The sequence below is a fragment of the Podarcis pityusensis genome (assembly GCF_964106645.2).
Source record: "Podarcis pityusensis genome assembly, chromosome: 9".
In the NCBI taxonomy this organism is placed as follows: Eukaryota; Metazoa; Chordata; class Lepidosauria; order Squamata; family Lacertidae; genus Podarcis; species Podarcis pityusensis.
This window is the reverse complement of record NC_138034.1, coordinates 23,726,542-23,739,313: the sequence shown is the minus strand read 5'-3', so window position 1 is coordinate 23,739,313 and position 12,772 is coordinate 23,726,542. Positions and strand designations below refer to the sequence as shown.

General features: G+C 43.1%; 1 protein-coding gene across 4 annotated transcripts in view; it reads right to left on the bottom strand.

Moving 5' to 3' along the window:
- SCFD2 (sec1 family domain containing 2) overlaps positions 1 to 12,772 on the bottom strand; it is a 149,053-nt gene that overhangs the window by 66,886 nt on the left and 69,395 nt on the right. The window contains exons 6-7 of one of the 4 annotated variants that reach the window (XR_013990373.1): positions 9,879 to 10,306; positions 8,302 to 9,000 (exon numbers count right to left, since the gene is read on the bottom strand). The exons of 2 other annotated variants lie outside the window; for them this stretch is intronic. Coding sequence is in view for 1 of the 2 variants with exons in the window: in XM_081020513.1 (XP_080876639.1) it covers positions 10,203 to 10,306 (104 nt within the window). In the remaining variant the exon portion in view is untranslated. Of the gene's footprint in view, positions 1 to 8,301; positions 9,001 to 9,653; positions 10,307 to 12,772 lie in introns of those variants that run through there. One more of the 4 variants, XM_081020513.1, reaches the window with a different exon arrangement.

Genomic DNA, 12,772 nt, shown 5'->3' with positions numbered 1-12,772 from the left:
TACATTTAAGGGTTGTCACGCCAAGATTTTCATTAACAATTGAACAATTTAATTGGAACCGTAACCATATATTATACATAGTAGAAATAGGGAAAGAAATATTAAACAACCCAAAAAACAAGGGAATGGGCCTTACTAGTCAGTTACTTCTAAAACACTAAATAAAAGGTGCTAAAACCGCTCTCTCTTTCTCCTCCCTCCATTTTATTTGCCAAGGGGTACAGATAAAGCCTGATCAGTCTGTTGTAAAAATGTTTCCCCTCCTGGTAAAGGTAAAGGAACCCCTGACCATTAGGTCCAGTCGTGACCGACTCTGGGATTGCGGCGCTCATCTTGCTTTATTGGCTGAGGGAACCGGCGTACAGCTTCTGGGTCATGCGGCCAGCATGACTAAGCCACTTCTGGAGAACCAGAGCAGCACACGGAAACGCCGTTTACCTTCCCGCCGGAGCGGTACCTATTTATCCACTTGCATTTTGACGTGCTTTCGAACTGCTAGGTTGGCAGGAGCAGGGACCGAGCAATGGGAGCTCACCCTGTCGCGGGAATTCTAACCGCCGACCTTCTGATCGGCAAGTCCTAAGCTCTGTGGTTTAACCCACAGCGCCACCCGTCTCCCTTCCCCCTCCTGGGTCTTTTTTAAATAAACAAAAACCAATACAGGTTCGGATTTCATCCCTCGCTCTATCGGCAAGCCTGTTATTTGCACAGATGCCTCTTCTTTTCTTTTAAACAGTGCAAATCCGTTGTTTTTTATCTGTTTGGATATTCCTGTATTTTCTTTCAAAACCCTTCCCTATAAAATAGAATATGAGGAGAATATAAAAGAATAATCCTCATGGACTGCCTGGATGCAGAGGAGCAGTGGGAGGCAGCAGCTAGGGAACCCCAAAGGGAAGAAGTCACGGAACCGGGGGATTGGTGGTGAGATGACGATGAGTGGTCTGAGGGAGAAGAGGGAGCAAACCGGGAGGAGGAGGTGTCAGAAGCAGAAGAGGCAACAGGGCTTATTGAGCAGAAAGAAGCTGCGGCAGAGAGCAGTTCAGAATCAGAGGCAGAAGCTGAAGCTGAAGCTGAAGCTGGAGAAGAGGGGGGCCAAAAGGCAGAGATGAGTCAGGCTGCTGAAGAAGCCAGGGAGTTCCCCCCTCCTGTGGTGACCAGCTCCCTTCGTCCCAGAACCAGAAGAGGTATGAAGAGAGTGGAGCAAGAGACAGGCACAACAATGAAGTATCAGATTGCTTGGGAAGAACCTGGGGGATGAGACATAGGGAACTGTGGGAAGGCAAGACCTTCAGTCCCCACATCTCCCCCTATAGGGAGAAGATCTACCGGGAAGACTTGCTGTGCTCACTAGGCCTGGCCTCCTGAGTCGACCTGGTTTCCTTGAATGAAGACTTAACTACACTGTTGCCATGTGATTTATTGCTGACCCGCTCCTGACATTAAGTTAATATTTGAAAGAAAAAATATCAGTAAACTCAATATACTCTCCTGCTAAGGGCCCTACTTTCCCCATTCTCTGATGGTCCTTTCTTAGCATAAGAGAGATTTAATTTTGGAAATTCCTTCAGGTTATGTTTAAAATAGGATAATTGTTTCACAAAGCCACAGAATGAAATTCTTCTACTAGAGGAAACCTGCAAATTGCAGAAGCTAGGAACGGGGGGCATGTGATGTGGCTAGAGGAACAGAGAAATGCCCTTGGGTGGCAATATTCTGAATCAAATGCATTGGCAAGTTTGAGGCATTTGCAGCCACAATATGTGTTTTGCAGCAGATGTTGTGTCTGCTTTAATATATTTTGCAGCTCATGAGGATACCACTAGCCAGTTTCCTCATCTGGACAATATGGAAATCTCCCCCCACAATCCCATTTTCTTTTCGAGTTTGAACTCATCTTGGTGAACATGGAGCTAGGAATAGCAATGAAAACATAAAGCAAACACCAGGAAATCAGGTAATATTTTGCACAAAGTAGAAATGGCATCTTAATATAGCACTAGCAGTGCCAATTCTTTTAGAGTATTAGTTGCAATTTCTGCTCACAGCTTCTAACTTTCACTCTATGTGTGGCCATAAGGAAAACCACACACTCTTGTCTCCTTTTCCACCTATAATATGAGAGAGAGAGAGAGAGAGAATGCATCAACAACCCCACAATCCTCACTTCCAAGGGATATAATTGCTTGTTCCTGCCCAATATGTAGGGGGCAGGCAACTGTTATGGGTGTCCTAAGCACAATATCGGCTCACGTGAAGTGCCCAATAGGTTTGGCCCATGTTCTTTGTGAACACACTGCACATCTTAGAGAACATGCTACAGAAATTTTAACTGCACAGAGGAATGTCTTGGCAAATGTCAACATGGAAAGGGTTCCCTGAGGACAGAAAGTGTGGAAACCATTAGGTCTGGAAACAACTGAGTAAGCACCAGCTCAAATGCACCATCCAGTCAGGTCTCCGTAATACATCCAAGCCTTTGTGCTCAATTAAGCATTGAACAATTATTACCAACCTTGTGTTATACAACGCTACATATGCCCTGAGAAATATGAGCTGTCCAGCAGGGAGGAAACTGTTTCCATACCTATACATTTCCAGCAGAAGACACACCCAAGCTACCAAGAAACCACCAAAGTGCAGGTCCATGAAAACCTTCACCACCCACAGAAAGAAACCCAGCCGGCCCCTGTTATAAAAGCTTTAAAAGAAACAAAACATTACTTTTAGGAACCAAAACTATTAACTACGCTGGCAGGGTGAAGTCTATGACAATTTATTTTTGGTTGCTCCGAAGGACAGTCTGCTATCTGTGGCTGCTTAAAGCTCTGTTCATTAGAGTGTACCTATCTGTTTGGTCTCACTATAAACAGGATAATGAATGCTTAGTGGAAAGAGACCACCATGAGAAGAACCACAACCTTCTTGGAAGATCTCCTTATTTAATTTCTTGCTCTGGTTCTTAACTAAAAAGCACCGTTAATGGCAAAGAAATAGGGTTTCAATCTTCTAACTATAGTCTTTGAAGTCTGGCAAATTCACAGGATGTGCCTACTAGATGGCTTTTAAAAAAAACTACTTGCAGGAGCAATATCTCCACATCATGCCCCCAATTTGAAAATAGTAGCAATTCCAAATGGAATATAATCAAAGAAGGAGAACAAAAAAAAGGGGGGGGGGGACTCTATAGGCGCAAGAAGGCCTTATATCTTCAGATGCCCCACTAAGCAGTGAACCTAGAAGGAATTCATTTGCGTGCCCAGGCGGAGACTCCAAAACCCCAGGAGATCACCCAGAAGAAATGAATAACTCACAACAACGTGTTATGGGATTAAATTGGCCACAACTTTATTAAAACTTTCAGATGTACGAAGACCTTGCCCTCCCAGCCCCCCAGCCGGGGGACTGAGGCACAGCAGGGTTAATCAGATCTGGGGAGGGGAGACTGCAAGACATTTGTTTACGCAGCCAGCCAGCCCCCTTTTCCTTGCAACACTGGGGAGTTCACTGACAACCTTTCAGTGTATGGCCAGTGACTCCCCTCAAACAAAACCCCTTTAACGGGGAACCCTGGATCACCACCGTGGGGGGTGAGGGTGAGTCACTGCTTCACCCCCCCCCCCTTTTAGGGAAGATAGACTAACAGATTCCGCCCAAGGTCTAAAACCACCAAAGTTATGACAATTGCTACAGGGAAGGCAAAACCTGTGCGGCAGGGGAAATTCCTTCCCGGTTCTTTAACAACAACCATCAGAAGATGAGAGCAACGCCCACTGACCTGGAAAGAAAAGGTTAATCTGTCATCAAGCATTAAGCAAGGGAGGGTTGGGTGGGTGAAGCTCCAGAGCCAACTGCGTGCTCCCAGGTTGGCTCCGCCCCTTATTATAGCCCTAAAGCGGACCGGAGCAAAGTCTGTTCACTCTTGGCCCGCTCAACTGGCCCCACCTCCACCAACACCACAGGTTGGCTCATTTGAACCGGGGTTTGGCAGGAACCCCAATGGCCGCAACGCAGGAAGGTGAGCCAGCGTGACCATCCGGTGAGTCTCCAGCAGATTGGGGGTGCTGTGTGCGGCCCCGCAAAGGGCACCCACTGATGGGTGGGTTGAGTGATCATTACAGCAAAGATAGGCAAATTCCCACAGCCTGTAGGTTTATAAACATGGAACAATCCAAAGTATCTAGAAGTCTGCTCAAAATTACTTGCCACTCATGCCAGCTGCAAACGGAAAGGGGAGATCTTTTAAACAGATACACTTTCATTCTATTATACCAAGTTCATATGGGAATAAATTTTTCAGTTATGTTTATCTTTAAACTAGTGAAACGCCTGTCATTATGACGGACAGGGGTGTGGAGGGAGCACTGTGCATTACACACAGCCTTGTACGTACATGTGGCTATGCCAACTTCCTGCCACTGTCCGTTGAAAATGTCAATAATATTTAATACTGTCATAAATTGATAGGCAAAGCGTTTAGCGTTCTTTTATTTTTTGCAGCGGGTCAAGGTAGGTGTTAGTTTTTCAAATAAAAATTTTGATCAAATATTTTGCTTTGTAATACAAAACAGTCTGTTGAACTGTAGAGTTGTTTTCTTCTTTTCTTGTTTTTGTGTGTATGTGTTAATCTTTTATATACTTTTTTATACTCTCTAACACTTTTGAATTTCTCTGTGAATCTGTACTTTTTGTTTTATGCCAGATTTTTACCCTTAAAATCAGGCCTTGAGAAAACTAGCTGGTCTATTTCCAGACTGCTTGTGGCTCAAGAAGTGGAGTGTCCAGGTCATGCAATCTAGATGATATTATTGGGTCAGGCTTTTTGCAAAAAGCCTCTATCAGCCTGCACAGGTGGGAGCTGGGAATATCACAGGCCTATCTGAACTGTCAGAAAGGGGCAGCAAGGAAAATCATCAGGCCAAACAGACGCCCACACTCCAGTGAAAAGCAAGGAAGCCTGAAATGTGCAACACAACATTGCAACCATCTAGTAACATAACAAAAAAAAGTTGTTCTGGAATTTCATGTGTGTTACATCCCTGGCAGACTATTCTTCAAATAATTCTTACAAAGTACTGAAACAAGGGACATCTCTCTATACTTAATGTTCACATACCTGAAATAAGTGAACAAGCAAATCAGCAGAAGTGAGTCGGTTTGCTTAAGATGAAGTGGTTTCATGACCAGCAGCACAATCCGATGCATGTCTGCCAGGATGGGTTCAAGACATTTTGCTGCCTGAAGCAAAGTACAAGATGACACCCCTCCTCACCATTCCATGTACAGAGGCCAACTGGACTGTCGGCTGAATATTACTTGAACGAGGGGGGTGTCCTCCACTGAAAAGAGGGTAGCAGGAGAATTTAGGGAGCACCTACCGCCCCATCCTCAACACATGCTGCCTCATTATCTAAGGGTAGGGCCGGCCTTGCTGTCTGTACAGAGGCAAGTCCCAATGAGTTCAACGGGGTTTGCTTGCAGATTAGTGGGCATAGGATTGCAGTTTTAAGCTATTAATGCTCTGAAAAAAGAAGCTGAACTCAAAAGTAAGTGCATATGTTTTTCATTGGCGTTTGTGCTCCTGTATTTTTTTAAAGCCACATTTATATGCATGAAAATGGGAAAGGAAAAAGGCACAGTGCAAAGATAGCAAATAATGAATACTGGGGTCACCATCAGCAAACTTTTCCTTTATGATGAGAAGCTTTTAATACCAACATTTCTTCATTTAAAACCACTCACATCAAAGAAACAGTCAAGAACAGCAATACCTTCTGATGTTCTTCTAGTATAAATATAGGAATCTTTTTGTTTTCATAAACCAAGCAAAGAGAAACTACCGTGTAGTTCTATCACAGTAGGTCTGTGTTTTTAGCTTACAGCAAAGCTACCATCAGGTGAAATAAAACAATGAATCATTGAGGGAGAGCTTGTTAATTGAATCAATCTGGCCCAATCCAGCTATTTGTTAAATTGTTAAAACAATTTAGTAACCCCAAGGGCAGTTACCAGCTTTCAGTAAGAAATGGCAACAGATAATGTCCTCATGATAATTTTATGAAACAAATGAAAACACTGCTACAAGACAAAGCTGTACTGTTAAAACATATCTGGTAGGTTCATAAAATGGTCAACATATATGGTTTGAGTAGCTGCCCAAATTAGCAATAAATACAAGTTAACAGTGCAATCCTATACATGTATACTCAGAAGTAATTCTCAATGTGTTCAAAGGGCCTTACTCTGTGGTCCTGTGCTCAGCTACTGAGGGCAAGCTCCACTGGGTGTCTTGGGAGCACACCTTGCTATAAATAACTTTCAGAGACATGCATCCAACATATTAAGTCACACATGTGCTGATCGCTCTTGAGTGGGGAGGTTCCTGTAAATATTTTTCAGTATGCTCAAAACTCTGATAATACTTCCATTCCCATTTATTTCAGTTTAGTTTGGTGGCTAGAATAGACAATGTCTCACTTTGTTCCGGCCGTTATTATTTCTAAACTCAAAGATTTACAGTGTTGCCCAGTGACTCCTTATGTTGTTACACTGGCGAACAAATAACTATGGTATGGCTGGTAAATTCTGGAATCTGCTTCAGCCTATTCTGTGGTTTGTCATTCCAAGTGGAATGGGGAGAGCAATGCATATATATATATATATATATATATATATATATATATACACACATTAAGTAGGTGTTCAGAATATTTTTCAAGGTCAAAAAATCACAGAAGGCAGAAATGCTGCCCATTGCTCAGTACTAGTTAAATACTTCTGAGTTTTTTGGGAGGGAAATTACTACTACATTATTTTCAAATGCTTGTGTTTTGGCTCTGCATATAGAAAGTCCACATTATTTTAATATATTCAGCTTTAAGTCTGTTTCCCAGACACAGAGGAAACTAGGTTCAAAACAGATATGAAAATGACAAACTATGTTAACATAAAAACTGCTTTTATGTGCGGGAAACCATTTATAAGCTGCCAGCTAGATGTGCTTACTTTAATTCCAAATTGACTAAAAGCCCCACTCCCCCCGGAGAGGACAGATGGGTGTTAGTATTTAACTAAGTTCCATCAGCAAGCACCTGAGTCAAAGTTAGATAGCGCCTCCACTGCCTTTTCAGATAGATGGGAAAATTCAGTGGCTGAACACTGAGCATCTATTTTAATCTTTAAACAAGACACTATCACTGGCAGGGCTGAAGGAAGAGAGAAGAGAAAACTCTTCTTATAACCCTCTCGTTTAACTTCAGACGGATGTTAATGGTACAAAGCCAGCAAAGTGATAAATAGGTTCTGGCAGAGAATTCTTCCTACCTTGAGCAGTACTACAGTTTATCGTTCGTTTTAGCCATTCAGAACAGGAAGTAGGGTGGTGTTGCCTCAGTGTGTGTTCACAGATACTTCTTTGGCAAATACTCTGTGCGTACTAAAAAAGCATAAAAATGGCTTTATTTCATGAGCAGATTCATCTCCAAAGATCTGCTGGGGGAAACCCAGCAACTGGGGAAGCCTCGGCCAGAGTTAAAATAGCTAGTGTATTCACATCTTCACAGTGAACAAAGGGGTTGACTGATTCACCAGACAAGCAATTGGCTAATTTTACACTGTGGGAAAGATCACAGACACTCATACACAAATTAACAGCATCTGCCACTCCAATTCAAATGCTGCTCTTCACTCAACTCATAATTGAAGCATTTTCATTTTTCTATTGCTGTTTATAACATCCTTGATGACTCTAAGGCGCAAGGACTCTTTGCCCGAATCTTCTATAATTAACAAAGGCTTATTCACGCAAGCAATCCTGTTGACTGTAACGGAATAAAATTTAATATATGCACCATGCAACTAGGGATGTTAAGCAGACATTCCTTATTCATCCTTGATTCAGTTTATTAGCTACCCAACAATAAAGGGTTTTCTGGGCTATGCGCAAAGTAAAAAATACATTTAAAATAACAATTACAATAGGACAGATTAAGTCAGGGGTGTCAAACTCAAATTCATCGGGGGCCGCATCAGCAGTTTGGTCACCCTCAAAGGGCCAGTTGTATCTGTAGGACTATGTGTCCACTCTTTATTATCATAAATTATTGTCACTGCATTCAATTATTACTGTATTTTGTAATAATGTAAGTAATAACTAGCTCTGAAAGCAGAAACATAGTCAGAATAATGGCAAGTAGATAGTCAAATGTACAATTATTGTACAATTTATTGAAAAATGATTTTTGGTAACAGACAGTATTTTTTTTTTTAACATACAAATATTGCCAAACACTGTTTATTACACATATGGCAAACACAAGGCATTAACTTTTTTTTAACTTTTCTGACTAGATGGCTGACATCGTTTTCCTGAGGTCAGTCCATCGATGTCTGGCGTTAGGTCTTGTGCTGTAGCAATCCGCAAAACAGCATGGAGGTTATCATCAGTGATGCGTGATCTGAGCTTGGTCTTGTTCAGATTCATGACTGAAAACATCTGTTCACATAGATAGGTGCCCCCAAACATGGACAGAACACGTGCAGCTTGAAGTCGGAGCTGTGGCATCAAAGCCGTTGGATCTGTCACATCACAGGATGGCATGCGCTCAATATAAAAACAAGTGGAGGTTTCCTGAATGCATGTAAAGTGGAGGTTTCCTGTGTAGAACGGCCGGCGCCGCTAGAGGGCAGACGTTCTCTGGCTTGTAGGCTGCCGCGCATGCGCTGAAGAGGTGGCTTTCTTGTGTCAAAAAAAAAAGAGCGAGAATAAAAGGTGAAGGCTGCCGGCCGGCGGCGGCTACACAGGCCACATGATGAGGTCTGGCGGGCCGGATTCGGCCCGTGGGCCTTGTGTTTGACACCCGTGGATTAAGTGATTATCAATGATCAGTTAGAAGAGTGAGTTTAAAAAATGTTTTCAGAGAGCTAGTATCAAGTTTGTATCCTAAATACACTTAGGCACAATTAATGTGATCAGGGAGGTATAGGAGAAGCTGATATCATCTGTAAGGAGAAATCGCATATGTTGATTAAATGACATGGTTCTTTCTGATGCTAACATATACTGGTCAGGGCCAACATGTTACATATTCCTTATTTGAGCTTATTTCAAATCAAACTGAGTTTTCCTTTGACAATTTAGCTTTAATCAGCGCATGATAACCAATCATGTGCTTTTGCGTAGGCATGCCTAGGCTCCAGAACTTCTGTGAGCAGATCTATTAACTTGCACGTAAGTAGAAGTAAGTTATAATATGTGCATGCACAAAAAGCATATGCAGCTGACCAGAATCAGGTGATAACCGGGGGGAGGGGGAGGGGAGTTGATGAGATTTGAAACAAGACCAAATAAGGCCACAAGAACTGACCCTTCTCTGAAGTACAGTAAATCTAGCTCAATGGGATTTACTGCAGGGTTAAAGGTAAAGGTAAAGGGATCCCTGACTGTTAAGTCCAGTTGCAGACGACTCTTGGGTTGCAGAGCTCATCTCGCTTTATTGGCCGAGGGAGCCGGCGTACAGCTTCCGGGTCATGTGGCCAGCATGATTAAGCCGCTTCTGGCGAACCAGAGTAGCGCATGGAAACGCCGTTTACCTTCCCACTGGAGCAGTACCGATTTATCTACTTGCACTTTGACGTGCTTTCAAACTGCTAGGTTGGCAGGAGCTGGGACTGAGCAATGGGAGCTCACCCTGTTGCGGGGATTCGAACCGCCGACCTTCTGATCGGCAAGCCCTAGGCTCTGTGGTTTAGACCACAGTGCCACCCACTGCAGGGTTAAGATTAGGGAATTGAATTATTTGCAAAATGACCATTGTAAGCAAAGAGACCTTTCAAATGTTGTGTGCGTGATTTATTTATTAGAATGATTGATATCCTACCTTTCAGGATACAGATCTTTCCAAGGTGGCTTGCAAGAACATTAAACTGCATTTTTAAAAACCACAGTAAACAATATCATAGGAGCTGAAGAAGTAGCCTTACAATGAGTCAGACCTATTGATGCATCTAGCTCAGTATTGACTGGAAGCAGCTAGGCAGGGTTCCAGGGTCTCCTCCCCCCGCACTTGGATATGTCAGGGATTGAACCATGGGCCTTCTGAGCACATGGCAGATGATCTATCACTGAGCCACTGTCCTTTTAAGGTCAAAATATGGAAAGTCATTAGGCTCCTTCCTAAGGGGCACTTGGTGGTAGAATGGCTCTATGTGTGTGATGAGAGAGGATAGTCCAGCTGCAGCAGGCCCCAGTGTTTTTTCACTTTCCTCCTTTCTTTCCTTTCTACAGGCCAGTCGATGGCAAATGACCCTGTATTGGGAGGGAAAATCCAGCTGGTATCATGTAGGGAACACAGGCGTCATAATGAAGAATCAAATACTATTGCACAATTTTGAAATACAAACAGTTGCTTTGTAGCACAACATTTATGATTCAGATAGCTCCCTACACCATCACAATCTTAAAAGTGTAAACACCACAGCGGGGAAGAATCTCAAAATGCTTCTCATATGTAGCAAGTATAGGAAGAAAAGCTGCATCAAAGCCACCGTATTTTTCGAACCATAGGGCGCACCGGACCATAGGGCGCACCCAGTTTTTAGGGGGGGAAATCAAGGGGAAAAAATATTTCCCCCCCCAGCTCCCTGCCAGAGGGGTTGTGCGCAGCTATGGCTTCCCCTTTAGCCCCGCGCAGCCTCTCCTTGCCGGGAGACGCTGCGCAGGGCTAAAGAAGCCATAGCCCCGTGCAGCCTCTCCCTGCCAGAGGGGTTGCGTGCGGCTATGGCACAAGCCTGCATTCGCTCTATAGGACGCACACACATTTCCCCTCAATTTTTGGAGAGGAAAAACTGCGTCCAATAGAGCGAAAAATACGGTATATAGATTTCTATATTCATATCAGTATTCGCTATTTTCCAAATATTGCACTGAATTTTTCCCAGTTCCAAAATATTTTGCACCACTTCGGCAGAGAAATGTTGAGATGGGAATTTTGGATCAAGCTGCTGCCTCAGTTTCTAACGGCAGTAGTTTTATTTCACAAAGTCTTTAAAGCAGGCACTTAATTTTTGTCCTCTTTGAGGAGGCACTCCCTTCATAAGACAGGATTTTTGTTTTGGGTTTTTTAACCTACAGTTTTGTTGTTCAAGTTAAGGAGGTCTGTTTAGCGTTATTTGTCTGCAGTGGAAACAGACTATCAAAGAGTAAAGAAGCAGGCTCAGACTGTAAGGTGGGAGGAGGACATGAGACTTAATGATGTATTTCATCCTGGCTTCAAGGATTGGCAGCACAGCTGAATGCAACCGAGTGAGACCCCTCTGCATGCGCAGCAAACAGAAGCCACCGGCCAGCCATCAGAACAGTAAGTTCAGCCTTTGATTCTTATGTTGCTACTGTCCAGCACATAGGACCCTGCGTTCGTAACTGCTCTGAGTGTGCTGTATCTCTAGGATCTTCTCTGTGGCTTAATGGACTGGAGGTTGTGGTTTGGCTCATTTTCCAGATAGATACAGGTGACCAGCTGTGAGAGGGTAATTGCCACATCAACACAGAAGCCTGAACTGACCATACAACCTCCATACAAGCCTGCCCAGCGCTGCTCCTGACATCCAATCAGCAGCAAATAATTTCACAGCAATAAAAATAAAAACAAAAACTTGGGAGCAGCAAAATCAAAGCCCGTTATTTCCAACCTTAAATTGCCAGCAATTAAAATCTCATATCCTGGTTACAAACTTTCGGCCGAATAACAATACTTTTAAACATTTGGGTCTCGTTAGAGAAATGTGCCATTCTTTTGTTTCTGGCTAAGAAGAAAACTCGAGATATTTCAGCTTATAAAAAGTAGGTGCTCTCTGCAGAATCAGTGTTGATGAGAACCATACCACCGAACAGGAAGTTCAAAAGACAGAATGGCAGATGAGAGCTGCTCCATCTGTTCTGGAAACGTATAACTGTACTGCAGAGGCCAAAACAACTGACAGAGTGAAGTCATTATTCATGGAAAGACTCTGAACCCTGGCCATTTGTCAACTGCAGGCCCAAACGGGCTTGCAGGCATCACACACCGATTAGTGCTCTAATAACTGTCACATGCAAGAGGTGTTGCTGAAACTGACTGCTGAAATTTGGGGGCTGGGGCAGGAATAAGGTACGTCTCTCACAGATTGACCTCAATGACCATCACTGACTGACCTTGACTAGGCGATCCTCAAGTGCCAAGATGCCCTTTTTCAAGGAAAAGAAACGAGAAAGACGCTTGCATAGAAATTTGGCTGTGAGGTGTGATGGGTTTTCTGGAATCCCAGTATTCCTTTTGACTTCAGTAGCTTAATTCCATCGTTAAGGCCAAAGAAAATATGTAACCCATCAGATGCATGCATCAGCAAAGGGGACCAATAAAAGTGGGCTGTGACAAATCTGCTGCTTTCACAAATTAGAATTGCTTGAATTCTTCAGGAGAACCAATTGAAACAGCGATAAATTTGATGTTTGGCTATGGTGGTCTATACATTCACTCCGAAGCAGGGTTTTTGTGGTAGTGATGAAGTCTCTGGTAATTATTAGCTCAGACCCTTCAAGTGTCCCAATTTTCCAGCAGTGGCCCCAATTTAGAGAAGCCATCCTGGTTTCTGATTTGATCCCAGAATATCCCACTTTTCCTTAGGATTTTCATTGGAGAAATGTTGGAGGGTATGTAATTTTCTGAAGGCAATCCTGTATAGGGAAGTTTTTTAAAATGTTTCATTATGTTTTTATATATGTTGGAAGCTGCCC